Source organism: Lontra canadensis, unplaced genomic scaffold, assembly GCF_010015895.1.
Source record: "Lontra canadensis isolate GAN:19392208 unplaced genomic scaffold, GSC_riverotter_1.0 scaffold28, whole genome shotgun sequence".
In the NCBI taxonomy this organism is placed as follows: Eukaryota; Metazoa; Chordata; class Mammalia; order Carnivora; family Mustelidae; genus Lontra; species Lontra canadensis.
In genome coordinates, this window is record NW_022631022.1 from 4,554,840 (window position 1) to 4,582,411 (window position 27,572).

A 27,572-nucleotide genomic window follows, 5' to 3' on the forward strand; every position below is an offset into this window, starting at 1 on the left:
TGTTTTTTTTTTCCATCTAAAAAAGCCTATTTGTGAACTACCATATGATCCAGCAACCCCACTTCTGAGTATACATCCAAAAGGATTAAAAGTAGGGTCCTGAAGAGATAATTGCACACTGATGTTCAGAGCAGCACTATTCACAACAGCCAAAAAGAGAAAGCAATTCAAATGTACATTGAGAGATGAATGGATAAACAAAATGTGGTATATACATAAAATGGTATATTATTTAGCCTTAAAAAAGAAGGAAATTCTGACATACGCTACAACATAAATGAGCCTTAAGAACACTATGCTATGTGAAATAGGCCGGGCACAAAAAGAAAAATGCTATTTTATTCCACTTAGTTGTAAAGCAGTCGAATTCATAGAAACAGAAAGTAGAATGGTGGTTGACAGGGACTGAAAGAAGGAGAAAATGGGGAGCTATTTAATGGGTACAGAGTTTCAGCTTTGCAAGGTGAAAATGTTCTGGAAATCTACTGTACAACAATATGCAAATACTTCTAATACTATAACCTATACATTTAAAAAATGGTTAAGATGGTTAAAAAAACTTACAAATTGTACATCTTAAGTATGTGCAATTACATATGTATGACAATTACACCTCAATAAAGCTAATTTTTTAGAAAAACTATTCTTTTTCATTGTAAAAATAAAAAATAGAAAATACAAGAATATAGAGAGGAAAAATTAAAACACTTATTGTCACATTACTTGAAGAAACACCAGTTTTAAAATTTGCCTTTTAGCCTTCCTAGGTGTGTGTGTTTGTGAAAGTATGTTTGTGTTTATATAGAATAAGTAATTTTCAAACACAAAAAATCAAATATATATATTTTATTCATGCATTTTTCACTCAATATTTTATGAGTATTTTCCCAAATTACATATTTTAGAGAACAGTTTTATTAGTTGCATGGTGTTCTATCTAATGAGGGAAACATAATTAATTTAATCTTTCTCTTACTGTTAAACAGGTCCATTCAAATTTTCAAGTTCATTTTCAAGCATTTCTTTTTTTTTTTTTTTAAGATATATTTATTTATTTTAGAGAGGGAGCGTGTGCCGTGGGGAGGGACAGAAGGAGAGGGAGAGAAAGAGAGTCCCAAGTCAAGTCCCTGCTAACCATGGAGGCTGACGTGGGGTTCAATCTCATGATCCTGGGATCACAACCTGAGTTGAAACCAAGAATTGCTCGCTCAGCCAACTAAGTCACACAGGCATCCCTTTGCATACATTTCTGATTACTTTCTTATGTTAGATTTTTGAATCAAACTAGTAAGTCAAAAGGATATGAACATTTCTATGGTTCTTGATGTATGGTGCCAAACTGTCCCCCAGAAAGCTAAAACCAATCTATGCGGCATCTGGGTGGCTCAGTCGTTAAGCATCTGCTTATTTTATTCTGCTTGATAAAAGGCTTAAATTTCTATTCTTTTCCCTTTAACTTATTACTTTGCAAATACTTTTCCACATTTTTTTTTTTGCATTGTCATCACACTCAAAGTTTTTTGGTCCGCTCTCTTCCATCTTAGCATAATTAACTATTCCCTTTTATTGGGATATTTAGTTTGTCAAATTTCCTTGATTATAAATATTTCTGCTTACCTCACAGGGCTATTTTGAGAGTCATGATAAAATACATAAAAACTTTAAAAACTAAATGATAATGGTGGTGGCAGTAATAGATGGTACAAAGTAGGAACACTCTTAAATAACAGAACTGTTTGTTCTTTTAGTAAACACACACACACACACACACACACACACACACACACAATGTTGAAGTTGAAGCCCTGGTGACCTTCATTAAATATTTTCCATTTAGGGGCACCTGGGTGGCTCAGTCAGGTAAGCATCTGCCTCCAGCTCAGGTCATGGTCTCCAGGTCCCGGAATCGAGCCCCACCCACACAAGGCTCCTGGCTCTTCAGGGAGTCTGCTTATCCCTCTCTCCCTCTGCCCCCTTTCCTTTTCTTGTGCACTCTCTCTCTCAAATAAATAAATAAAATCTTTTAAAAAATTAATAAATAAATATTTTCCATTTATATGTATCTTAGTATCATTTCTAACCAAGGTGTCCTTATAATAACTATTTAATCAGGCTGCCAAAATATCTACCATATAGAAAGTAATATATCATCATCACTTTCTCTCCATAAAATTCACGCATTTGTTGAAGAACTGCCACTCTAGATCAGTTTGTACACTTTGCTCTCTGAAATGTATCAGTCACCTCTCCTTTTTCATAGAACTAGAAAAAGATTCATTCAAGCACTCACCTTGGCCAAATCAAAAGGTGTTTTGACCTCCCTGGTTGTGTCAGGTTCAGCAAATGCAGGAACTTCCTGTCTATTTCTTCCTTTCCGCCTGCTCCTCTTTAGCTGGTCTCCTGATTTCTGACCATCTGACATTTCTTTAAAGGAAAAAAAAACAAAACAAAACAAAACAAAACAAAAAAATATATATATATATAAAACACACACATACATGCACATAGGTTGATAACAGCAGGATTCATTGGTAAACTAGTAAATAATAAAGAAAAGATGACACTTAATATTTAAAGTGAAGATATGGAGGCGACTTGGTGGCTCAGTCTGTTAAGCGGCTGCCTTCAGCTCAAGTCATGATTCCAGGGCCCTGGGATTGAGCCCCGCATTGGGCTCCATGCTTGACAGTCTGCTTGTCCCTCTCTCTCTGCCTGCTGCTCTGCCTACCTGTGCTCTCTATCTCTCTGTCAAACAAATACATAAAATCTTTACAAAAAAAATAAAGTGAAGATATGAATCAGGTAGCTTCTTACGTTAGTTTTTCCTCACAAATTTAAAACACAATTTCCAAGAGAGTAGATGATAAAGACTACTGGCTAGGATTAAAATGGTAAATTAAAATCTAATATTTCAGATTGTATAATAATAATGACTTATTTAGTTTGGTGTTTATCTTTTGTATCTTTTAACTAAATAGTTACTTTTAAATCCTATTCATACTATAATTGGTCAACATTTACTTTCATCCAGATATACACATAATTGGAAAGTGGTTTTTTTTATATAAATTTTTATTTATTTATTTGACAGACAGAGATCACAACTAGGCAGAGAGGCAGGCAGAGAGAGAGAGGAGGAAGCAGGCTTCCCACGGAGCAGAGAGCCCGATGTGGGGCTCGATCCCAGGACTCTGAGATCATGACCTGAGCTGAAGGCAGAGGCTTTAACCCACTGAGCCACCCAGGCACCCCTGGAAAGTGTTTTTCTAATCCATGGATAAATCTTTCAAACTATTCTGAAACCACATTTTTATCTGCAAACAGGCATTTCTGTGGTATTTTCAAAGTTCAAAAAGTCTGAACTAAAACAATATTCATTACTTGAGTAGAACTGAATTAAAAATACAGAAAATATCAGGTCCTATAAACCAGCCCATTTACCAATATTTCAACCCTCAATTATATTAACTTACCATCTTTTTTTTTTTTAAAGATTTTATTTATTTATTTGACAGGCAGAGATCACATGTAGGCAGAGAGGCAGGCAGAGAAAGAGGGGGAAGCAAGCTCCCTGCTGAGAAGAGAGCCTGATGCGGGGCTCGATCCCAGGACCCTGAGATCATGACTTGAGCCGAAGGCAGAGGCTTAACCCACTGAGCCACCCAGGCGCCCCAACTTACCATCTTTTTTGAAGGACTGCTGCAAAGCATCAGAACTCAATTCCTGATCATTCTTTTGCCATTTGGTTATAAGCTCCTCTATGAATTGACCTTTTTTGTCCTCATTTCCCTGAAGGAGGTCAGTAACATATTCTCGTATCTCTTCAGCACTCTCAATTGACAAAACATACCTCAGGAAGAAAAATATAAGTTGTTGAAACAAGACCTGCTTATGCTGTATCTCCCAATAATCACAACAGAAATCAAGGTAGTTACAAACCATTCATTAATCCATTAGAGTGGATTGTGCCAAATTCTATGCTAAATGCTAGGGATTTAAGTTTGATCAGGACAAAAACCCTGACCTCAAGTAGCTCATAATCTAAACTTCATATAATCTTGTTAGAAGATTAGAATTAATGTTTTGAAGATAGGCTGTGGAGCTGTCTTTAATATATGAATACTTTCTCTAAGTACACATCTGCAGTCATTTCATATTCCTTGGAATCCAAAAGACTTAATCTTTACACTACAAAACCTAAAATTTCTTTTTTGCTAAAAATTAGTATATATGACAATCTAACCAGTTATTGAATTAATATTCTCAAAAACTGGGGCGGTTGAGTGGCTCAATCAGTAAGTGTCAGCCTTTGGCTCAGGTCATGATCCCAAGGTCCTGGGATTAACCTCCGCATCAGGCTCCCTGCTCAGCGGGAAGCCTGCTTCTCTCTCTCCCACTCACCCTGCTTATATTCTCTTTCTGTCTTTCTCTCTCTCTGTCAAATAAATAAAATCTTTAAAAAAAATTCTCAAAAATTATAAATCAGGGCAGCTGTCTGGCTCAGTTGGTAGAGCATGTGACTCTTGATTCTGGGGTTGAGTTCGAGCTCCATGTTGGGCATAGAGATTACTTCAAAGAAAATAAAATCTTTAAAAAAAAATTATAAAAAGATTAGCATCACATTAGAATAAGCAGATCTATGTTAAGGAAATGTTATAAAGGGTTCCTTGAAGTGAAATGGGCTAACAGTTCAAGTCAGTATAAGTTTCCTAAAAATTGACAAGCCAATATATTTAAAATGCCTTAAAAATAATCAGGTAATTCCATTTATAGGACTCTACAGGAAATTTTATGCAATAAATTAACTGTATCACTATCTGAATTAATGAAAAACTAGAAGCTATTTAAAATATCCACTGATGGGAAAGACTAGTGAATTTAAGTTTTTGGACTTTACAAAATGGGATATGCCACCACTAAAAGTGAAATTTATGATTAACTACTATTGACCTGATAAAAATGCTTTCATATAATGGTAAGTGAAATAACAGGATAGAACGTAGAGCATATCATAGCAATATCAATTGCTAAAAGAAATGTGTATATCCATACACTTATGTGTAGAAAAAAGGCCAGAAGGTTATACACTAAAATAATTACCACTGAGTAAGATGATTAAAGAGAGTTTATTTTTTCCTCTAAGACGAATATGTTTTGCAAATAGATTACAATACACATAAGAAAAACATTAAGAGAGAAACAATGATTACCTCTGGGTTGTGGTATTACGGTAATTTTAGTTTCCTCCTCTATCTCTGATTTTTTTTAGGTTTTTACAGTAATTATGTTACACCAAGGAAAGAAAGAATTGAAAAAATAATTTGTAAATTAACATATCAGACCATGAAAGCACTATAAGATCTGAATGAACAGTAATTCAGACACACTTGTATTGGATACAAGAAAAAATTATAATAATGCTACATTCCTTTAAATTAAAATAAAATCACGTGATTGTACCATCACTAGTACACAAGTACTCGGTTTTTTTTCCTAATGTGATGGTACATTTGCGGAGTTATGATCGATAGGTAAATAAACCTGTGCCTTTGGGCCCCATTAAGAGCATCTTCTAGTCCATCGTATATTAAAAAGACACAATTGTTTTTCAGGACTTTTACAGTTTAACTTGACCCCCAAACTTAGCAGCCCCCATCAAAATATTAATTGCTACCAAGTTCTCATAGAAGGAACTGCAAGGAACCTCAGGGATCATTTAACTGTACAGTATTCAAATCACTAGGAAAGTATTTATTTATTTATTTATTTATTTTTTTAAAAGATTTTATTTTATTATTTATTTGGCATACAGAGAGAGAAATCACAAGTAGGCAGAGAGGCAGGCAGAAAGAGAGGGGGAAGCAGGCTCTCTGCTAAGCAGAGAGCCCGATGCGGGACTCGATCCCAGGACGCCGAGATCATGACCTGAGCCGAAGGCAGAGGCTTAACCCACTGAGCCACTCAGGTGCCCACTAGGAAAGTATTTAAAGAGTTCCAGAAACATTTGAATAAATGATATTTCAATTATTTAACAAAGTATAAAATTGACAAAGTATAAAAAGGAACAGCATACAGTGTTATATACAAAATCTTATCAAAATAGGGTCATCCAAAACATGAGCTAAGGCAGATTGTAGAGCAAAGTTTATTTTGCTAATCCTGTGTACAAATCTTAATGTTCCATAAATGTATCACTGATTAGGAAGATAGTTCTGTGTTGTTTGTAAAAAGGCCACTCATGCCAAATTTTTCAAGTTAGCACACTACCATAGTACTAATTTTCAATTAAATACTACGCAAAGCACAGCAAATTTACACAAAAATGCTTTGATCATGGCATCATAGCCTGTTGAGCAATAACTAGTAAAAACCTAATAAGTCAAATGAGTTCAAATAGAATTATGCTATAGGTAGTTTCAGTGCTTTTTTTCTTTTGTTTTGAACAATTCTTATAGAACTTATTTATGAGTTTTAAAAAAAGCAAGCAGGGGGGCACCTGGGTGGCTCAGTGGGTTAAAGCCTCTGCCTTCGGCTCAGGTCATGATCCCAGGGTCATGGGATCGAGCCCCAAGTCGGGCTCTCTGCTTGGCGTGGAGCCTGCTTCCTCCTCTCTCTCTGCCTGCCTCTCTCTGCCTACTTGTGATCTCTGTCTGTCAAATAAATAAATAAAATCTTAAAAAAAAAAAAAAAGCAAGCAGGTATTTAGCCATACTTAGTGCTTCCAACTATAAAATTTAAATTTCTGATCATTGTTCTTTAAAGGGTATAGATTAAGTTTAATTGAAAAAAAAAAACTAAAGCTTCAAAATGAGCTGTTAAACCACAATCTATGAAAATTAGAATTTTCTTCATACTGTGTAAGCAGACAAGATACAAATGGACACTGAGACTGAGAAGACTGCATCTAACCATATTGCCTTTTTGATCCATCAAAAATAGCCTCAATCTTTGTGTTTTGTTTTGTGTTCACCAAGTGACTTTTTTTTCCATTTGGTGTATTTGCAAAGTCTCATTATCTCATCTGACAGCATCCACTGCTTTAAAAAAATGTTTGAAAACTACTTAATCTGATCTCGCCTTCAAACAAGGATAAAGATAAACCATACCATTTGGCAGGGTTGGTTTTTTTTCCCCCTCTAGTTGTTCGTTCCACTGTTTAAAACAAAAACCTTTAAAGCAGCCTTTCTTAATTCTCCCCCTGCCAACTGTCTTCTCCCAACTCAGAAACTCATTTCCTATAAAAGCCCCAGAAATGGCAATAAAGGTTTCATTATCTATGAACAAGGAATCAAATCAAGAAACATTTTCAGGTTCTTGGATGGAGTCCAATTTTTGTAGAAGTCTTTACCTCGCGGAACACTGCACTTCCACCTACCCACCCTTTAGCTCTCAGGCTAAAGTCATCCCTTGAAGTAAAACCTTTCAAGTTTCTAAAATCTTAGCGGGAGTCCTTTACTCTGTGCTCCCACAACACCTTATGTTTCCCCCACTCATCAACCAGACAGAACCCAAAGGTCTCCGTCGTCTTTGTTGCCCCAGCACCAGTTATGTAGTGCAACAAAAATGACAAATCAATCCAAAGCAAATACTAAATTATGTCACCATCTCCACTTCACAACAATTATAAAATATGAAATATAAGCTCTGCTAATTATTCATTTTATAGACGCGGAAACAAAGGTATAGAGAGGGAAATTAAAATGCCCAAGGTTCCAAAACGGGTAAATGACAACAGAAAACAGAACTTGGGACTCCTCAGTCAAAAGTTATTTAAAACACCTGAACCACTGCAGCCTCAATTTAAAGTCCAGGTCCTATTTGACACAACCCATATCGGGCAAACTAAAATGCTCAGAGCAAGGATTTCTGGAAAAACAATTTGGCTTGCCCATTATCTCCAGAATTTATAAGGAAACTGGCTCCGGGGACAGTCTTAAAGACTTAATTATCAGGGATCTGGCTTTTTCCTAAGAAAAAAAGGCCCCACCGGCCAACTGGGTAGCCTGATACAGTATTCCAGAAGCTAAACTGTAAAGCCGGAGGTGAAAATTCGACGCCTAGAGACCAATAATAGCCCTTTTATCCTATTTCTTCACTCTCATCAACTTTTTAGTCCTCCCCGTTTCCCCCTTTCGCTCAGTGCACATCCCAGAGCTGCTTCCCGCCTGGGACCCGAACCGGTCTCACTGCATGATCTCCTCGCTGACATCCAGGTCGAAAGTTTTCCGCAATTGCTGGGTGCACCAGCCCACTAGCTGCTCCCGGGACGCCGCCCCAGTTACCGCCATTTTTCCCAGCCGGAACCAGCTGGGCTCCAACAGCCACACGTCCCGCGCCGGACTAGTCCCCTTCGCAACACCGACTTCGGTCGCGCGAGTTCCGCCAGCCTGCACGGCCCCTCCCAGTGGCTCCGCCCCCAGCACAGATCCCTCCCACCCCTGCTGCCTTTTCTTTCCGGCTTCCTGACGTTGTTTACACTGGTACCAGAGCTCCTCTGCGCGTGATTTTTCTGCATCCTTAGATGCAGGGCTTGAGAATCGAGAATTCGCTGAGAAGATAGTATAAATACCTATAACAACTACAGTCGAGGAGAAGATAAAACTGTTAATCTGAGAGGCCAGCCTCTAAATTATTCTGGTTTTATGTAAAAGCATTTAAAGTAGCACTTGCTATTTTACAGGTTCTTCATCCCCATTAAGCTGTGTAGACTTAGCAATTACATTAATTGGATCCTGATTCACCTTTTTATGCTAATGTTTTTATCGACAAATATAAAAATCATACGAATGTGTTGATTTACACTAGGTGTAGATTGTTTTTGTTATTAATTTGGGAAATATATTATTTTCTATCTTAAAAAACCCTCAAATACTCCGAATGTTCATTAATAGTACAAATTTTGTTTCTTAATAAAAATCTGCTACTTTTCATGTTAATATAATGTTATATTATTTACGTAAATTATTTACCTGTTTGTTCAGTTCCAACTATTTAAATGTTAATTTCTGGGGATGCCTGGGTGGCTCTATCAGTTAAGGGACTGCCTTCATCTGCGGTGGTGATCCCAAAGTCTGGAATCAAGTCCCAAACCAGGGCTCCTTGCTCAGCGGGGAGCCTGCTTCTCCCTCTGCCTGCTGCTCTCCCTGCTTGTGCTCGAGCGCTCTCTCTCTCTCTGACGAATAAGTAGATAAAATCTTTTTTAAAAAATTTTTAAAAAAGGAGCGCCTGGGTGGCTCAGTGGGCTAAGCCTCCGCCTTCAGCTCAGGTCGTGATCCCAGGGTCCTGGGGTCGAGCCCCATGGGGCTCTCTGCTCAGCAGGGAGCCTGCTTCTCCCGCCCCCTCTGCCTACTTGTGATCTCTCTGTCAAATAAACAAATAAAATATTTTTTAAAATAAAAAATAAGGGGCACCTGGGTTGCTCAGCCGTCAAGCATCTGCCTTCTGCTCAGGTCATGATCCCAGAGTCTTGGGATCAAGCCCCTCATGGGGTTCTCTGCTCAGTGGGGAGCTTGCTTCCCTCTCTCTGCCTGCCTCTCTGTCTACTTGTGATCTCTGTCTGTCAAATAAAGAAAATCTTTTTTTTTAAAGAATATTCTTTAAAAAATATTCTTTTTACATAAAGCATATGTTAATGATTACAATCTCTAGTTTGTAATGTATGTAATGTAATACAATGCCGTTTACAGATTATCATTTATTAAAATGCACTTCCGCCTGAGCAAAGCAAACACACCTATTTAACATGACTCAAAGATACTCTTTGGTATACATTTAGGCAGATACTTCATACATACGTACTACAACTTTTCATAATGTCCTAGGCCTTCGAAATTTTCAAGTTTACACCACACAATTCCCTGTTTTATTTAAAGAAGAGCTTCCTTAAAACATATATTTAAATTAAGAATTTGTGCTAGACATCACTGCTTGTTTCCTATTTTTTTAACCTTAACATTCATTCTTCCCTATTATTAAAAAACAAACCTACAAACATAGCTGTAGTAATAGACTGCTCTTGTGTGCAAAGGTATATTTGCAATTCTTCCTAGCCATTTACTTAGCATGTGAACTAAGAGAAAAAAACCATCAGATTCTCTATGCTGTTCTAATCTCCACAGGAATCTGCGATTTGAGTTTGAATTAAGTAATACAGGCCTTTGTTGAAGTCACTTTAACTGAAAAGGAAATAATGTGTATTGAAGAAGGATTGTGTATTGAGAAGTGAATGATAACAAAGAAGGAAGGACTACCCTGGGGCTTGTTGATTTTTCTGATAGGAATTCTACTGCAGACTCCAATTGTTAGACAAAGCTACAGGTAATTTTCAATACATTTCCTGCTATTATAATATCACTAATAGAATCATAATACAATTAATTTTAAAAATATAATATTTTTTCACCTGTTGACTAGATTCATTAATTTTTTTTCAAGATCTTTAAAACAAAAAGTAGTTGTTGATTCTGTTGACATATCGAGTAGCCTATTTTGTGAATGTTCAAGCCTAATTTATTGGAGAGAATCAACGCAGTGCTTACACTTTCAGGATTGTCTTTCAAGTGAGCATTTAACAAAACATATCCCAAGGCAAGCTCATCTGATTACATTTTATGCGTGGTTTTCAGAGTGAAAAATCACTCCCCAGGGGTATTTTGAGTAATTAGAGGACAGGCATAGGGATAGAAAATAGTTGTGAGCTACTATTCTAGCGTTATAATCACTATGTGTCAGGGATGTACCTTTGGCACATTTGGCTTTTTTTTTTTAAGATTTTATTTTTAAGTAATCTCTACACAGAAGGTGGGGCTCAAATCCACAACCCTAAGATCGAGTTGCATGCTCCACTGACTGAGCCAGTCAGGCACCCTGACATCTGGCATATTTTTAAGGAGCTCTGAGACCATATAGATGTCAGGAAGACCTTTCATTAATTCGTTCCTTTTTACGTGTGTATGTACATACAATCCTCTCAGTTTTTACCTTGCTTTTCTAACACTCCATAGAATTGGTTTGTTATGGACCTTGTAGAGACAGTTTGCGGCTTTAAAAAAAGAAGTTATTTATTCTGATTTGCATTAAAAAAAAAAAAACCTGCTTCATTCCAAGTTTCTTTTCCTGGAAGTCGATCGTTAGATTTATCCCTGTGGTAACTTTTGGAGAAATGTTATAATTCTCTGTCTTTCCTGGGTTTTCTTTTCTAAGCAGGCCCATTTCCCTAACTCACAATCTTGGCACTCACTCTCGGGGCACCCCAGGAAAAGCTTTAACACCGCCCTCCTGGGGCGGCTACAAATCACAGGCTTCTGCAAAGTTGATGGACGGGACGGTACTGAGTCAAGGCTCGCCACTGTCATAGCTGGACACTGGCGATTGGTTGTGGGGGGACGGCGCGGAACCAATGGGAGCGGCTCCCCGGCAGAGTCCGTGGAGCGCGCGGGAAAGAGACCAATATAAACTGTGGCGGGAGATTCGTTTTTCGGGTCCTTGTGCAGTTAAACACCCGCGGTTGGGCAGTCAGTTGATTGCTCTCACCTCCTCGAGTTTGACCATGGTGCGGACCAAAGCGGACAGTGTCCCAGGCACCTACAGAAAAGGTGAGGTAGTTGAGCACGGCAGTGGAGGGCAGGGGGCCAGGACTCCCCACCGCCCTCTGAGCCAGGCTAGTCCAGCCATTCTGGAAGCTGCGGCCTGGCCCCTTTACCAGGAGGAAGGAGCGGCGCGGACAGGGGAGGGTTGTCCTGCTGTTCTGGATCTCGGGGCTCTTCTGTCCAAGCGGCGGGGTCGGAGACTGTGGTGAAAACGCGGCTCTGTGACTCGTGTCGGAAACTGAACTGCCCTGTTTTATAATGCTCTCCTTTGCCTCTCCGCAGTGGTCGCTTCGCGAGCCCCCAGGAAAGTGCTTGGTTCCTCCACTTCTGCAACTAATTCCACATCGCCTTCGTCAAGGAAAGGTAAAAAGCGCCCCTGCAACTCCTGGAGGAACTTTCTCTAAGGGGATCAGGCCTTGCACCACAGTTCTCCGGACCTGCAAGCCTCCTGACCCACCGTGGAATTTATTTTCCTGAGATCCTCACACTCAAATTTCTTCCTTGCCTTCTGATATAATGAGGGGACCTAGGCCTCTCGTTCGGTTGGGGTAAAGGTGGGGGTCGCAAGGAAAAGAATCTCCAACCTCGGGGTTAGGGACAGACACGATTTATCTTCAAGCCTATTTTTCCTTTCTAGTTTAGCATTTTTACTTTTAATATTGGCTGATGGCTTTTTCCTGCAAGAGGCTATTTAAGCTCCCCTTCACTAGATTAAGAATTAGGACTATAGTTGACAGTGCTGATCGGGTTGTCTTAGTATAAAGTTTTTGTTTTTATTTCTGCATGTATTTTTGGTTTTGTTGCTGTTGTTGTTTATTTTTTGGCATGGTGTCTGTGTGTGTGTGTTATCCCAACTACTGCAGCTCCTGATATTGCTTTTGGGACATTAGGAGGGAAAACTTGGCCCATGAAAGAGCTTCACACTCTTCCTTCCGTGCAAGGAGAGGTTGAGGAAATACCGTGCCATCTGGTGCCTCATTTTTCTCCTAGGAAGTTAGGAAGATTAATTCCACAAGGCCTAATTAAGAACATACAGGGGAGCACTGTGAAGAACTTGGGTTCTTAAGTTACCTTAAGCTTCCCCCTGTTCTAAATATTTCATTAGAAAATATTAACTAATTCTCTTTAGATAAAAAGGAGCTGTAGGTCAAAATTTTGAAAGGTGATGAATTTATTGAGAATATTCTATACTCTATACCACTAAATTATGATCAGGGCCACATCTCATTGTCTGGTGCACTGTTGAATCACCAAAGCCAACTGAATAAGCCCTTAATGAACATATGTTGGCCAAATGCACCTCTTAAGGCACTTTGAGATCTCTATTTTTTTGTAAGTAAGCTCTATGCCCAAGAGGGGCTTGAACCAAGGACCCTAAGATCAAGAGTCTCATTTTCTACACCATGAGTCAGCCAGGTGCCCTTGCAAATCTCTTTTGGGATTTTTTTGTTGTCTTTTTGTTTTGTTTTGTTTTTAAGATTTTATTTTTAAGTAATCTCTGCACCCATCATGGGGCTCAAAATCACAACCCTGAGATCAAAAGCATGCTTCATCAACTGAGCTAGGCAGGTGCCCACAGATCTCTATTTTAATCAACTGTATGAAATTAGTAGTAAGTTCATTCTAAATAATGAGGACATTTAAGCTCAGATTACATACTTTGGTAAAAGTCACACAATTAAATCAGCAGAGCCGTGTTTGAATTTTTTTTTTTTAAGATTTTTATTTATTTATTTGAGCAAGAGACAGAGCACCATCAGGAGGAGGGGCAAAGGGAGAGGGAGAGCAGACTCCCTGCCAAGCAAGGACCCTGAGATCATGACCTGAGCCAAAGTTAGACCCTTAACCAACTGAGCAACCCAGGCACTCTTGAGCTGGGTTTGAATTCTATGCTGAGCTATACAGGTTGCTGCCATTTATTTTCCAAGTAGTCAAAGAGTTCCTATATGTGTCCTTTTGGAAAATTATGAACCAAAGTATCACTATTATTTATTTATTTTTTGAATATTTATTTATTTTAGAGAGATTGAGGTGGGAGGGGCAGAGGCAGAGAGAAATTTCAAAGTGGATTCCACTGCTGAGTGCAACCAGACCTGGCTCAAATCTCAGAAATCTGAGACCACAACCTGAGCCAAAACTAAGAATCAGATCTTCAACCGACTGCTCCACCCAGGGGCCGCAGGTCACTATTTTTAAAAAGTCACTTGTACTTTTAAAAAAGATTTAAAAACTTAAGAAGTGGGCGCCTGGGTATTTCTGTTGGTTACGCCTCTGCCTTTGGCTCAGGTCATGATCCCAGGGTTCTGGGATGGAGCCCCGCATCAGGCTCCCTGCTCAGTGGAGGAGTCTGCTTCTCCCTCTGCCCCTCTCCCTACTCGGGCTTGTTGTCTCTCTCTCTCAGAAATAAAATCTTGAAAAAATAAATCAAAAATAAAAACTTTGGGGGCACCTGGGTGGCTCAGTTATTAAGCAGCTGCCTTCGGCTCAGGTCATGATCCCAGGGTCCTGGTCGAGCCCCACATCAGGCTTCCTGCTCGGTGGGGAGCCTATTTCTCCCTCTCCCACTCCCCTACTGTATTCCCTCTCTTGCTGTCTCTGTCAAATAAATAAAAAAAAAAAATCTTAAAAAAAATAAAAATAAAAACTTCGGAGAGTGTGTGTATATATATATATATATATATGGAAGCAACTTTATAACAGTTTGTGACATGTGTTTAAAGGGAAAGATATATGTAGTGGCTCAGTAATTTACTCATCTTTGTATACTAATCATTACTTCATAAGGAGGCAGAAATTTTTCCTCTATATTACTGTTTTAAAATGAAAAAAAAAATCAGAAATTGGGGCACCTCGTTGGCTTAGTTGGTAAAACATGCAACTCTTGATCTCAGGGCCATAAGTTTAAGCCCCACGTTGGGTGTAGAACTTACTTTAAAAAAAAAAATCAGGCGCCTGGGTGGCTCAGTGGGTTAAATCCTCTGCCTTCGGCTCAGGTCATGATCTCGGGGTCCTGGGATCGAGCCCCACATCGAGCTCTCTGCTCAGCGGGGAGCCTGCTTCCTCCTCTCTCTCTGCCTGCCTCTCTGCCAACTTGTGATCTCTGTCAAATAAATAAATAAAATATTAAAAAAAAAATCAAGGGGTGCCTGGGTGGCTCAGTGGGTTAAAGCCTCTGCTTTTGGCTCAGGTCATGATCCTGGGGTCCTGGGATCAAGCACCGCATCGGGCTCTCTGCTCAGTGGAGGAGTCTGCTTCCCTTCCCCTCTCTCTCTGCCTGCCTCTCTGCCTACTTGTGATCTCTGTCTGCCAAATAAATAAATAATCTTTAAAAAAAAATCAAGAATTGGATTTACCTTATGAACTGTATGAACTGAAAAGGAGCCAAGGGCTTTGAAAAGTGTAACCTATTTTTGTGGAAACTTTCACATTGCTGTATATTTGTTTTGTCTTTCACAGGTGTTTTAATTAATAACCTTGTTAAGTAAAATTTTGGCCGTTTATACTACATCTCATATTAGGAAAAAAATGTCAAAGTTTAGTATGACAATACATAAGACTATTTGAATAGCTCTGCTTGTGGATAAATTATGAAAAATATTTTCCAGTTGTAAAAATTCTGTTAATTTTATTTTCCTAAGACAAAGGATAATTTTAACAAAATATTATTATATATTGTATTAATAATATTAATTATATTAATAATAATGTATAATATATGTTATATATTATAATACATATTATAATATATAATATTATTAATAATGTATAATATAATACTGACTGAATACACCTTTATCATCTCACATTTTCTAATTATTTTAAGATGGATGTAATACCACTTAATACCCTGTAGATTTAATGTTAAAGAATTGCTTCTCTTTAAGGAATGACAGTTTTATCCTTAGTTCTTATTTAGTTCCACCTGTTTATATTTTATAGTTGAAAATAAGTATGCAGGAGGGAATCCAGTTTGTGTGCGCCCAACTCCCAAGTGGCAAAAAGGAATCGGAGAATTCTTCAGCCTGTCTCCTAAAGATTCTGAAAAAGAGAATCGGATTCCTGAAGAGGCAGGAAGCAGTGGCTTAGGAAAAGCAAAAAGAAAGTAAGTTTTTATATTCTGGAGTATAAAGAAAATATTTATATTCTCGAAAATAAAACACAAGGGGATATTGAGTAACTTTAAAGTTTCTCCTTGAACAGATAAGAAAACACAAACCAGGGTTTTTTTTTAAACTTGTACTACTCTTGGGGCGGCTGGGTGGCTCAGTGGGTTAAGCCTCTGCCTGCGGCTCAGGTCATGATCTCAGGGTCCTGGGATCGAGTCCCACATCGGGCTTTCTGCTCAGTGGGGAGCCTGCTTCCTCCTCTCTTTCTGCCTTCCTCTCTGCCTACTCGTGATCTCTCTCGTCAAATAAATAAAATCTTTAAAAAAAAAAAAACAACTTGTACTACTCTTTTTCTAAGTTACTCGCAAATTTCAAACATCAGTGAAAAGTATTATTTTTACTCATTTCAGTCATTCAAAGAGGATCAGTTCCCAATCAGATGCTACATACTAAGGGCTATGTTATTAACCATGAACTTCCTGTCTTTATTCTCTCATTTTTACTGTCTATTTTCTATCCCTTTTTATTCTTTCAAAAAGCAATTTCTATGTTGGTTTATCCAGCATCAATTCTACTAAATCAGGGGCGCCTGGGTGGCTCAGTGGGTTAAGCCTCTGCTTTCGGCTCGGGTCATGATCTTAGGGTCCTGGGATTGAGCTCGGCGTGGAGCTCTCTGCTCAGCAGGGAACTGCTTCCCCCTCTCTCTCTGCCTGCCTCTCTGCCTACTTGTGATCTCTCTCTCTGTCAAATAAATAAAATCTTTAAAAAAAAAATTCTACTAAATCAACTCCTCAAAAAATACTAGTTCAACCTCCATAAGAAATAAATAACCAATGTAGAAAAGTTAGAAAATGGGTGGCTCAGTGAGTTAAGCCTCAGCCTTCCGATCAGGTCATGATCCCAAGGTCCTGAGAATAAGTCCTGTGTCAGGCTCCCTCCTCAGTGGGGAGCCTGCTTCTCCTTCTCCCTATGCTGTTCCTCCTGCGTGTGCTCTCTTACTCGCTCTGTCAAATAAATAAATAAAATCTTTTTTTTTTTAAGATTTTATTTATTTATTTGACAGAGATAGTGAGAAAGGGAACACAAACAGGGGGAGTGGGAGAAGGAGAAGCAGGCTTCCCAGCTGAGCAGGGATCCCAACAAAGGGCTCCATCCCGGGACCCGGGATCATGACCTGGGCCAAAGGCAGCCGCTTAACGACTGAGACACCAAGGCACCCCAATAAATAAAATCTTTAAAAAGAAAAAAAGAAGATAATTAAATCTTGCTTTTTAAGCTTTTAATGTCAGAAATATGCTGACGATAAATATTAAGCAAAAATTCTGCATATAGAACTATAGTTTTTATAGTGTAAAAACATGTATAGAAACAGACCAAATATCAATAGTGATTATCTCTGGGTAAAAACCTCTCTTCATATTCATTTTGTGCTTCCAATTTTCAACAACAAACATACTTCTAAGAATCAGGAAAAAAATAATGCCACTTGGGAAAAAAAGGGAAAGAAAATAGACGTATAAGTAATAGGATCCAGGCTCTCTATAAACAATTTTGAAGAATTGTGTTTCAAAAACAAATTATATGACTGGAGGTATGGGGGAATGGTGAGCATGGGTGGACAGGTGGTGCCATGTCACTGTCATTTTGACGCCCCCTGGTTGAAGACCCTGCTAGCTACTTCTCCTGCATGAGCCAGGAGCCTATGATCCAACAGCACACCAAACAGCAAGTCTGACCCACGCCACAGTGACCAACATAGGCAAGGGGATGGTGGCCAGGCTCAGTCTGTGACTGCTACTTCTGGCACTGCTCCCATCCACACAGATTTATTCACACATTCCTTTAACCAGCACTGTGGGTTCAAACACAGGAGCCAGTGTGTTTGAACCTCTGTTTGAACCCACAGTGTCCACTGTGCCCTGTAGTCAGTAGCCATTCTCCTTGGGGTCTTACTTGCCCTTCTGTATCTCTACTGTTAAACAGATCCAGGCCAAAATAACATCTGTTCACTAACGCATATTCTAAAGCTCAATCCATATGGTAACTAGAAGTCCAATGTGACAAGGAAAACACAGTCTTCATCAGATCTAATAATTCCACTCTTTATTTTACTAACACAGAAACTGTGAGAATCCCCAGCTGGACTGACTTAGAGAGCATCTGAAGAATTTGACTAGGTAATGAATGCCAATATTAAATCTGCTGGAGTTTCACATATAAGACTGAAGAAAGACATTGAAAATTAATGATATGATTAAATGTAGCTTAAGAAATATGGTTACTTAAAACTCTACCTTGATAATAAGAATAATTTCACCTTGATCTAGAGAAAAGGGATAAGCTGTGGAATGGAAATTGGGTTTTTACTTTGATTCATTAAATTTAGAAGGCCATAAAATGATTAGGTAATACAAAAAGGTTCCAGGATTCTATTTATATATACATTGGAAGGAGCCATCAGGTGTTATTGTAAATCCTCTGTTTATTATTTCAGCAGTACTATTTTAATGCTGATATACTCCACATAAAATTTTACATTGTTAAGTTTTCATTGTTCTCTTGGGAACTCTCCTCTGGAGCTTTGGGGTTGACATTGCATGTGACTTTATGTAGTAACTGACATGTTCCAGGGTGGTGATGTTTTATTGGCATCTACTACAAATTTAAGCATGAGTAATTTTTGAAGATTTTATTTATTTATTTGACATACAGAGATCACAAGTAGGCAGAGAGGCTGGCAGAGAGAGGGGAGAGTGAGAAGCAGGCTCCCTGCTGAGCAGAGAGCCCAATGCAGGGGCTTGATCCCAGGACTCTGGGATCATGACCTGAGCCAAAGGCAGAGAATTTAACACACTGAGCCACCCAGGCGCCTCAGCATGAGTAATTTTTGCATATACACTTAAAAGTCAAATGACAGGTATTTCCTATCACACATTCCCATCCAGTAAGAATGGCAGATTCACTTAGTTAACTTGGACACTTAACTTCATTCCGAAGATAAGAAGTGCTTTGACTTCAACTGTCTTAAAATACTGCATTTATTTCTGCATTTGTTAAATAATTTTTACAACTTAAAAATTGCTGGTTTTTTTTTCAAAGATTTTATTTATTTATTCAACAGAGATCACAAGTAGGCAGAGAGGCAGGTAGAGAGAGAGAGAGAGAGAGGAGGAAGCAGGCTCCCCGCTACGCAGAGAGCCCGATGTGGGGCTCGATCCCAGGACTCTAGGATCATGACCTGAGCCGAAGGCAGAGGCTTTAACCCACTGAGCCACCCAGGCGCCCCAAAATTGCTCTGTTTTGAAGGCGTATTTGACAAATACTGAAATTAAGATGCAAAGGAAGGAGGCAAAAATAATGTATATTAGGTATTTGGGAAGTGAAGATAGGAGAGTTGCCTATATATATATATATATTTATAATTTTATATAGACATTTGTATATATATATAAAAGATTTTATTTATTTGAGAGAGAGAGCATGAATGTGGGGAGGAGCAGAGGGAGAGGGACAGGCCAACTCTGTGTTAAGCGCAGAGCCCGACGTGGGGTTTGATCCCAAGACCCTGAGATCATGACGTGAGCTGAAATCAAAAGTTGGATGCTTACCTGACTGAGCACCCAGGTGCCTGGAGACTTGCCTATATTAAATTCACAACTCTTTTGTGCTGTCTCTGTGAATACATTAAAAAAAATAACTTTATGAGTCAGAATAGCTACATTTGGAACACTTTCTGTATCAGTATTTTTAGATAGTTAGAACCTCGTCCTAAATCTAGGTGTACTTGATTCTGGAAAGTAAAACTTTTACAACTGCCTTGATGTACAGAAAACTTTCTAGAAATAGACACTTTATGAAATTTTTGGTTCACATGTTCACACACTGATGCTTATGTGTTACAGTATCCATATGGCCACAGTAGGCTTAATAATTCTTAAACCACTATTTGCCATCTTTAGAAACCTATAGGGGAGCAACCAGATCCAACAGATCTCAAGCTATGAGGGATCTCTGGGTGTGAATGAACATTCCCTTTGTTTCATATCTGAACACTGTACATCTGTTTGGGATTGTACAGTGTGTTTGGAATTGATTCCCATTGAACACAAACTAAATAAAAATAAATGGCTGAAAGAGCAATTAAAACAAAGTATTTGGATATAGAAAAGGATTCTTATGTATATAAAATTTTAAGAATTCAATACTGTTCCTAAGATCATTTAATAAATGTTTATTGAGTGCCTACCATCCATGTTTCAAGATATTTAAGGTTTTTGTTTGTTTATTTTTAGAAATCTTTCCACCCAATGTGGGGTTTGAACTCACAACCCCAAGATGAAGAGTCACATGCTCTTCTGATGAGCCAGCTAGGCATCCCTGTTATGAGATATCTAAAAGAAATGTCAAACTCTAGAGCAGTAACTAAATTTTAGACTTTGTTGCTATGTCACTATTACGATTTCTGCTTCCAATAAAAATCAACAATGAATGGGATACATTTTTAGATAAAGCCTTTTAATAGACTTGCTTTCATGATCCTGTAAGTTTCTTCTAGTTCCAGGTCACTGTCTGGCATCATTCTTCCTTGTTCTTTCTCATTCTAATATGACAGGCTAATAGTCAATATTAGCTCTAGAATATACTACAGCCCTCTTGAATTATTTGTGATTCCCACTAAGGAAACAAAATATTTGGCAATATCGCCAAATACGGCTATACCATTGACCATTATCGATCATCGTAACAATAAAATATATATTACAAGCTTTCAATTATATGGAGAAAGATTACATGTATTTTCATAAAGGACTTTGATCCATGGTGTACTAAAATTTGTGACATAAAACTAGGTAATAATGGTTTATATTATTCCTTTAGACCCCTTTCTTAGATTTGTCCTTGTTTAGGAGAGTTGTAATTACCTCTTTATTGATAGTAAATCAATAGCCTCATTTTTGATAGTAGTTAATTAATAGATTATCAGAAGGACTTCTGCTATAAACTCTCTAATTTATAACCTGAAACATGGCTACTCCTACAGCTTTATTTTTCTCACAAAGGCAGGGTAAACTCCCTTTAGTTGCATGGGGTTGGGGTGGAGTCAGAATCAAGAAGGACTATCTGCATAGAACCTTGAATAGAGCTATGATAAGTAAATTACAGCAGGTCCTTGGAAAAAAGGAAGCTTGGCTCATGATAGTGTTCCTTTGTTAATTTGATTTAACTTCCAGGAAAATACAATGAAGTCCTCTTGGTAATCTAATAGTAGGTAAGTCAATGATAATCTCATACCCAGTCAGAATACCTTTAACTTCCTTCTTTCACTACTTAGCTCTATGACCATTTAGGCTTATGGGATCTAATTTGAAAACTCCTCATTTTATTTTTAAACATATTTTATTATTTATTTATTTAAACATTTTTTTAAAAAGATTTTATTTATTAGAGAAAGCATGCACACAGGAGAGTGAGAGAGAGAGAGCAAGAGCAGGGGGAGAAAGAAGCAGACTCTATGCTGAGCAGAGAGCTCAACATGGGGTTTCATCCCAGGACCCTGGGATCATGACCTGAGCCAAAGGCAGATGCTTCACTGACTGAGCCACCCAGGTGCCCTGAAAACTGCTTATTTTAGAATACACTTTCACAGATCTTCAGCAGCTCTAAAAAAATTCTGATTTATGGTTAAGTTTTTCATAGACTTTTCTCTATAAGAAGTGTAATGAATACAAAATGGCTCTGGGATAATGTAAATTATTTTTCAAAAGCTACAACTACCTTGTACCAATTTAACCAATTTTGAAATTTTTTTCCAATTAGGTAATATGTTTATATGGTTCAAAAGGACATACAGTCAAATATGGCAACTTGCTTTGTTTTCTCTGTTCACATGGATTGGTTGATTTTTTTGTTTTTTATTATCACAAAGTTCTTGTTTTTCCCTTAAGATTTTATTTATTTATTGTAAGGAGGGGCGCGGGGAAAGCATGAGTTGGGGAGTGGCAGGCTGAGGGAGAAGCAGGCTGAGGGAGCAGACTTCCTGCTGAGCAAGGAGCTGGATGTGGGACTTGATTCTATACCCTGGGATCATGATCATGACCTGGGCTGAAGGTAGAAGCTTAACTGACTGAGCCACCCAGGCATCCTTATTATCCTGATGTTCTTGCTGAAGGATTATACTCTTTATCAATTCACTTAATTGAAAGAAGATGCTATAGAAATAGAGATTCCCTTTTTTTTTTAAGATTTTATTTATTTATTTGACAGAGAGAGATCACAAGTAGGCAGAGAGGCAAGCAGAGAGAGAGGGGGAAGCAAGCTCCCTGCTGAGCAGAGAGCCCAATGTGGGGCTCGATCCCAGGACCCTGGGATCATGACCTGAGCCAAAAGCAGAGGCTTTAACCCACCGAGCCACCCAGGCGCCCCTAGAGATTCCCTTTTTAATAAGAATGGCAACATATCCTAAAGGAGAAACACTGATAGGACAAATTAGTAGGCAAAATAGTTAAAGATTTTGTTGTTCTAGTAATTGGGATTTGTAGGTGTTTGTCAACTAATGGAGTTTAATTTTCTCTCATTTCTATTCACTCGACCAGACACATTGCACTATTAATGGTCATGATTTATATAGGTCGATAACACTTTTTTTTAAATAGCTGATACTCCAATGACTATTGAAGTTCTCTATTCTTTCCACAGAACATGTCCTTTGCCACCTGATCACTCAGATGACGAAAAAGAATAGAACTTTCTTAATTCATCCTTGACTAATGTCTCCTGTTTATTATTCTAGGATGTAAATGCACAAATGTATTTGTTCCAATTAGCTTTGTTGAATAGGCATTTAATTTAAAAAATGAGGCTTATATACAGTTACTCTAAAGCAAATGATTATGATATTGGAGAATTTGTAAGATTAATTACGATTACTTAGCTTAGTATTCAGTAAACTGCAATATTTGGTTTCTTTTACCTGTTGTTATTAAGCTTCTTGTTCTTGCTAAAAATTAATCACTGAGTGGTGTTCTAATTACGAACCTGTGTTTGAGATTGTTTAGCTCTTTGTACTGCTGCCATTTTTATTGGCATTTGATAATTGGAATGGTGCCATATTTTTGTTTCTTTTATTTGCCTTAAGAAGCAGAGTTAGGTTTTTGCACATTAAAAAAATTCAGTATTAATTAAACTGAACCTATACCCTTTTCAAGAAAGAGGGCCAAAGATGCAATGTTGAAAAAATTTGGACGGCTATGTATCTTCTCGGTCAGGGCAATTTGGCCTGAGGGTTTAAACAGTTGATAAAGCTTCTAACAACAACAAAACAGCTAAAATACTAGCATAGAATTAGACAGGAATATTTCATAGACTACACTAAAAGAGAGAAATTTTCCAAGAATATGCATTTGATTCAGTATCATAAAATATTACCCTTTGGGCCTGTAATTTTAAAGTTGGAAATCAATAAAACATGAAATCCAGATATCTGTCTAGAGTCCTTAGAGCTACCATTATACATTTTAAGATAACCAGGGGTATAATCGAAGGAGAGGATATAATATTATATCCTTGGATATATAACTTAGTAACTGATATTCTTACTTTCTCATCACATTTTTTGCTCCCTGACCTCCTGTTGTCAAAATTAACCATGTTTTAACAAGTATGTTTTGCTGAACTTTGTTTTTAATAAATGAATACTTATTTTCACAATAGACTGTCTATTTGTGTGCTTCCTGAGATTATGTCCTACTATTTTTATTTTTTTCTTACAAATACAAATCAGTGAAAAAAATACAAATCAGTGCATTAATCTGATTTTATCAGTTTTTAAACTAAGTTCTGATGATTGTAGATTATATTTTTTGCTTTGTCTTTTAGAGATGGATTTTTTTTTTAAGATTCTATTTATTCATTTGACAGAGACAGACAGCAAGGGAGAGAACACAAGCAAGGGGAGTTGGAGAGAGAGAAGCAGGCCCCCTGCTGATGCAGAATGAGCCCGAACACAGGACTCATTCCCAGGACCCTGGGGTCCTGATCTGAGTGGAAGGCAGAACTACTGAGCCACCCAGGTGCCCCTTGGGTATTAAACAGAATGTTACTGAATTGAGAGCCCAGTTTTTATCCTAAGTACTTCCTTAATAATTAGGCTTTGTATCAAGGAGTAGCTCAACGAACTCTATTAAAGTGTTTTTTTTTTTTTAAGATTTTATTTATTTATTTGACAGACAGAGATCACAAGTAGATGGAGAGGCAGGCAGAGAGAGAGAGAGAGAGGGAAGCAAGCTCCCTGCTGAGCAGAGAGCCCGATGCGGGACTCGATCCGAGGACCCTGAGATCATGACCTGAGCCGAAGGCAGCAGCTTAACCCACTGAGCCACCCAGGCACCTCTAAAGTGTTTTTTGTTTTTTTTTTTAAAAGGTTTTATTTATTTGACAGAGAGAAAGAGAGCAAGAGAGGGAATACGAGCAGGGGGAGTGGGAGAGGGAGAAGCAGGCTCCCAGCTGAGCGGGGAGCCCGATGTAGGGCTCAATCCCAGGATGCTGGGCTCACAACCCGAGCTGAAGGCATCCACTTAACCAACCAAGCCATCCAGGAATCCTTAAAGTAAAGTTTTGGTGGATCTGAAACCTGATTTGCTATTTTTGCTTGATGGAAAGAGAAACTTTATGGTGACGTGTCCAGTGAAGTCTAAGTATGATATGTAATTGTTTCTAAAAATTTTGACTTAAAGAACCTACAGTCTTTCCAAATAGACAACATATGATGACTCCCTGTTTCTCCTGAACACTGGATCAAAAGTAAAATTTATATATTAAAAAGATAATTAAACTTGTTTCTAATTTTTTACCCTTCACAAAATTAATCTGGTTTTCCTCTTTGAATGGATTATTCAAATTATTAATGCTAATAATAAATATTTAAAAATAACAAGATTAACAATATTAAAAATTTTAAAAATTTTAAATAAAATAGAAAAAATATTAAAATAAATATTAAATTCCTGACCAATGAATAAAACTTTTCTGGAATTTTTGAACATTGTGGGGATCGTATGTATTTTATGTTCACCTAGTTTCACAAAGGAAGAAATATACTATATTTTTATTTTATTTTTTAAAATATTTATTTATTTGAGAGAGATCGAGAGAGAGAACAAGCGTGGGTGGGGAAGGAGAAGCAGACTCCGCTGAGCAGGGATCCCCAAGTGGGCCTCAATCTGAGGACTCGAGGATCATGACCTGAGCTGAAAGCAGAAGCTTAACTCACTGAGTCACCCAGGCACCCTGGAAGAGCAATACTATCATGAAAGTTTTACAGTGTGCTTACTCAAGGAGTTATTTATGACAAATACTTATCATTTTTTAAAAGATTTTTTATTTATTTATTTGACAGAGATCACAAGTAGGCAGAGAAGCAGAGAGAGAGAGAGAGAGAGGAGGAAGCAGGCTCCCTGCTGAGCAGAGAGCCCGATGCGGGGCTTGATCCCCGGAGCCTGGGATCATGACTTGAGCCGAAGGCAGAGGCTTTAACCCACTGAGCCACCCAGGTGCCCCAAATACTTATCATTTTTTTTTAAAGCAGAAAATGAAGCCTAAATTAACTGCACCTTTCCATATGTATATATACGCTGCTTACAGTTTTCACTGTACTTACAATGTGTTGTGGTAATTCACTTTTGGAAAAATTGAAGGTTCAGCTGGACCTTGATCCAACCAACATTGTTATAATGGTTCTTTTTACCTTTGAGGATGGCATACGGGGGTGGGAAAGATTTTCATTGAATCAAAACCTCACTGAACAAGAAGTCATCTTGCCCATCTCAAGCCAATTATAGCTGTTCATTAGGTGAACTATTTTATTAATTGGCAACTCTTAACTGTGAAAAATGTTGGGAATTAAAATTTTGAATTTCTCTAACTGCCCTCCTTCTATTCTTGGTTTTGTCTTTGAAATAACTCATAACAAGTTATTCCTTCCACATTACAACCTTCATGTATTTCAAGATAGCTGTTACATCCTAAGGCTTCTCTTCCTAGGGCTAAACATTCTATAGTTTATTTCACATGTATCCTAAGTGAGTTTCTCTAAGTCCCTTGTGTTAGGAACTGTGGGTTTTGTGTTGTATATTGCTTAGGCATTTAAGTGGCAAATTTGGCTACATGTCTTCCCCAACTGATCCCAAGTATTCACTAACTGATAGACTCAAGTTTTGTTATCGTTTTTTTTATAGATTTTATTTATTTATATGATACAGAGAGAGATCATAAGTAGGCAGAGAGGCAGGCGGGGCGGGGGGGAAGCAGGCTCCCTGCTGAACAGAGAGCCCAATGTGGGGTTCGATCCCAGGACCCTGAGACCATGACCTGAGCCGAAGGTAGAGGCTTAACCCACTGAGCCACGCAGGTGCCCCTAGTTTTATTATCTTTTATATTTGGAGATGCCAATGGAACTCTAAGTGTATCTGAATATTAATTACTTCAGGAATATTTAAATATTATTGAGTAACAGTATTGGGTTTTATTGTTTTAAAAAGTTATTTACTGGGGCGCCTGGGTGGCTCAGTGGGTTAAAGCCTCTGCCTTCGGCTCAGGTCATGATCCCAGGGTCCTGGGATCGAGCCCCGAATGGGGCTCTCTGCTCAGCAGGGAGTCTGCTACCTCCTCTCTCTCTGCCTGCTTCTCTGCCTACTTGTGACCTCTGTCTGTCAAATAAATAAATAAAATCTAAAAATAAATAAATAAAAGTTATTTACTTATTTTTATTTACTTATTTATTTTTTTAAATTTTATTTATTTATTTGACAGGCAGAGATCACAAATAGGCAGAGAGGCAGGCAGAGAGAGAGGCCGAAGCAGGCTCCCCGCTGAGCAGAGAACCTGATGATGCCGGACCAGATCCCAGGACCCTGAGATCATGACCCGAGTCAAAGGCAGGGACTTAACCCACTAAGCCACCCAGGCACCCTATTTACTTGTTTTTAAAGTGATCTCTACATTAATGAGGGGCTCTAACTCATGACCCCGAGATCAAGAGTCACATGTTCTGACTGAGCCAGACAGGTGCCCTAGGTTTTTAAAAAATAAACGTTAGATACCCTGATTTTCTTAAATGACTAAAAGAGACGATTAAAAAAAGTGAAGAAAAAACTTTGAAGAGATTGGCAAAAAGACTGGAGGTCCAGTATTCATTTACAGGATGAAGGGTGCTTACTGTACTGACTTTGAAGGCCATTTGAGATCTAGCCAGGTTCTGAGAGCACTGTCTTAATTATGTTTCATATTAAGAATATGGATTCCTTGGGATGCCTGGGTGGCTCAGTGGGTTAAGCCGCTGCCTTCAGCTCAGGTCATGTTCTCAGAGTCCTGGGATCGAGTCTCACATCGGGCTCTCTGCTCAGCGGGGAGCCTGCTTTCCTCTCTCTCTCTCTGCCTGCCTCTCTGTCTACTTGTGATCTCTCCTCTGTCAAATAAATAAATAAAATCTTAAAAAAAAAAAAAGAAGAATATGGATTCCTCTAGTACTGCTCACAAAATCCTAAAAATGTAGTTAAACCCACATAGCTAGTTTCAGATGTGGATTTTGCTGTACAACTTTGGAGATCTCCAAGCAATGAGTATACTGAAAATGATAGAGTAATAGGGCACCTGGGTGGCTCAATCAGTTAGGCATCTCTTGGTTTCAGCTTGGTCATGATCTCATGGGTTGTGGGATTCAGCCCCATGTCAGACCCCCTGCTGCTTGAAGACTTTTTTTTCTCTCTCTCTGCTCCTCCCCCCCACTCACATGTGCTCTCTCTCTCTCATAAATAAATCTTTTTTAAAAAAGATATTTATTTATTTATTGGAGAGAAAGCAAGCACAAGCAGGAAGAGGGCCA

The 27,572-nt window shown here is 38.3% G+C and overlaps 2 protein-coding genes and 1 long non-coding RNA gene across 8 annotated transcripts in view; 1 reads left to right on the top strand and 2 right to left on the bottom strand.

Annotated features, from left to right (window-relative positions):
• TRIP4 (thyroid hormone receptor interactor 4) overlaps positions 1-8,358 on the bottom strand; it is a 67,263-nt gene extending 58,905 nt beyond the window's left edge. The window contains exons 1-3 of one of the 4 annotated variants that reach the window (XR_004383546.1): positions 8,188-8,358; positions 3,681-3,850; positions 2,291-2,424 (exon numbers count right to left, since the gene is read on the bottom strand). Coding sequence is in view for 3 of the 4 variants with exons in the window: in XM_032864723.1 (XP_032720614.1) it covers positions 2,291-2,424; positions 3,681-3,850; positions 8,188-8,288 (405 nt within the window). In the remaining variant the exon portion in view is untranslated. Of the gene's footprint in view, positions 1-2,290; positions 2,425-3,680; positions 3,851-7,016; positions 7,087-8,178 lie in introns of those variants that run through there. The other 3 variants (XM_032864723.1, XM_032864725.1, XM_032864724.1) reach the window with 3 other exon arrangements.
• Positions 5,260-6,044, bottom strand: LOC116871891. The gene is made up of 2 exons (XR_004383553.1): positions 5,974-6,044; positions 5,260-5,739 (listed from the first exon to the last, which is right to left on the bottom strand). It is a non-coding gene; the product is annotated as an uncharacterized LOC116871891 (long non-coding RNA).
• A 3,054-nt stretch (positions 8,359-11,412) lies between the features above and the next one.
• PCLAF (PCNA clamp associated factor) lies at positions 11,413-25,582 on the top strand. 3 transcript variants are annotated; one of them, XM_032864745.1, is made up of 5 exons: positions 11,416-11,594; positions 11,871-11,951; positions 15,528-15,690; positions 20,926-20,963; positions 22,391-22,748. In XM_032864745.1, the coding sequence occupies exons 1-4, from the start codon at positions 11,549-11,551 to the stop codon at positions 20,936-20,938; spliced, it is 303 nt and encodes a 100-aa protein (XP_032720636.1). In that variant the 5' UTR covers positions 11,416-11,548; the 3' UTR covers positions 20,939-20,963; positions 22,391-22,748. The 3 variants fall into 3 exon arrangements, with proteins under 3 accessions (XP_032720635.1, XP_032720636.1, XP_032720634.1); XM_032864744.1 differs by lacking the exons at positions 20,926-20,963; positions 22,391-22,748 and adding an exon at positions 25,444-25,582 and having other exon boundaries at positions 11,413-11,594; XM_032864743.1 differs by lacking the exon at positions 20,926-20,963 and having other exon boundaries at positions 11,423-11,594.
• Positions 25,583-27,572: the final 1,990 nt, after the last annotated feature.

Coding starts and splice junctions, on each gene's coding strand:
- PCLAF (XM_032864743.1), top strand. CDS start 11,549: ATGGTGCGGACCAAAGCGGACAGTGTCCCAGGCACCTACAGAAAAG. Junction 11,595..11,870: donor CCCAGGCACCTACAGAAAAG/GTGAGGTAGTTG, acceptor GCCTCTCCGCAG/TGGTCGCTTCGCGAGCCCCC. Junction 15,691..22,390: donor TTAGGAAAAGCAAAAAGAAA/GTAAGTTTTTAT, acceptor TTCTTTCCACAG/AACATGTCCTTTGCCACCTG.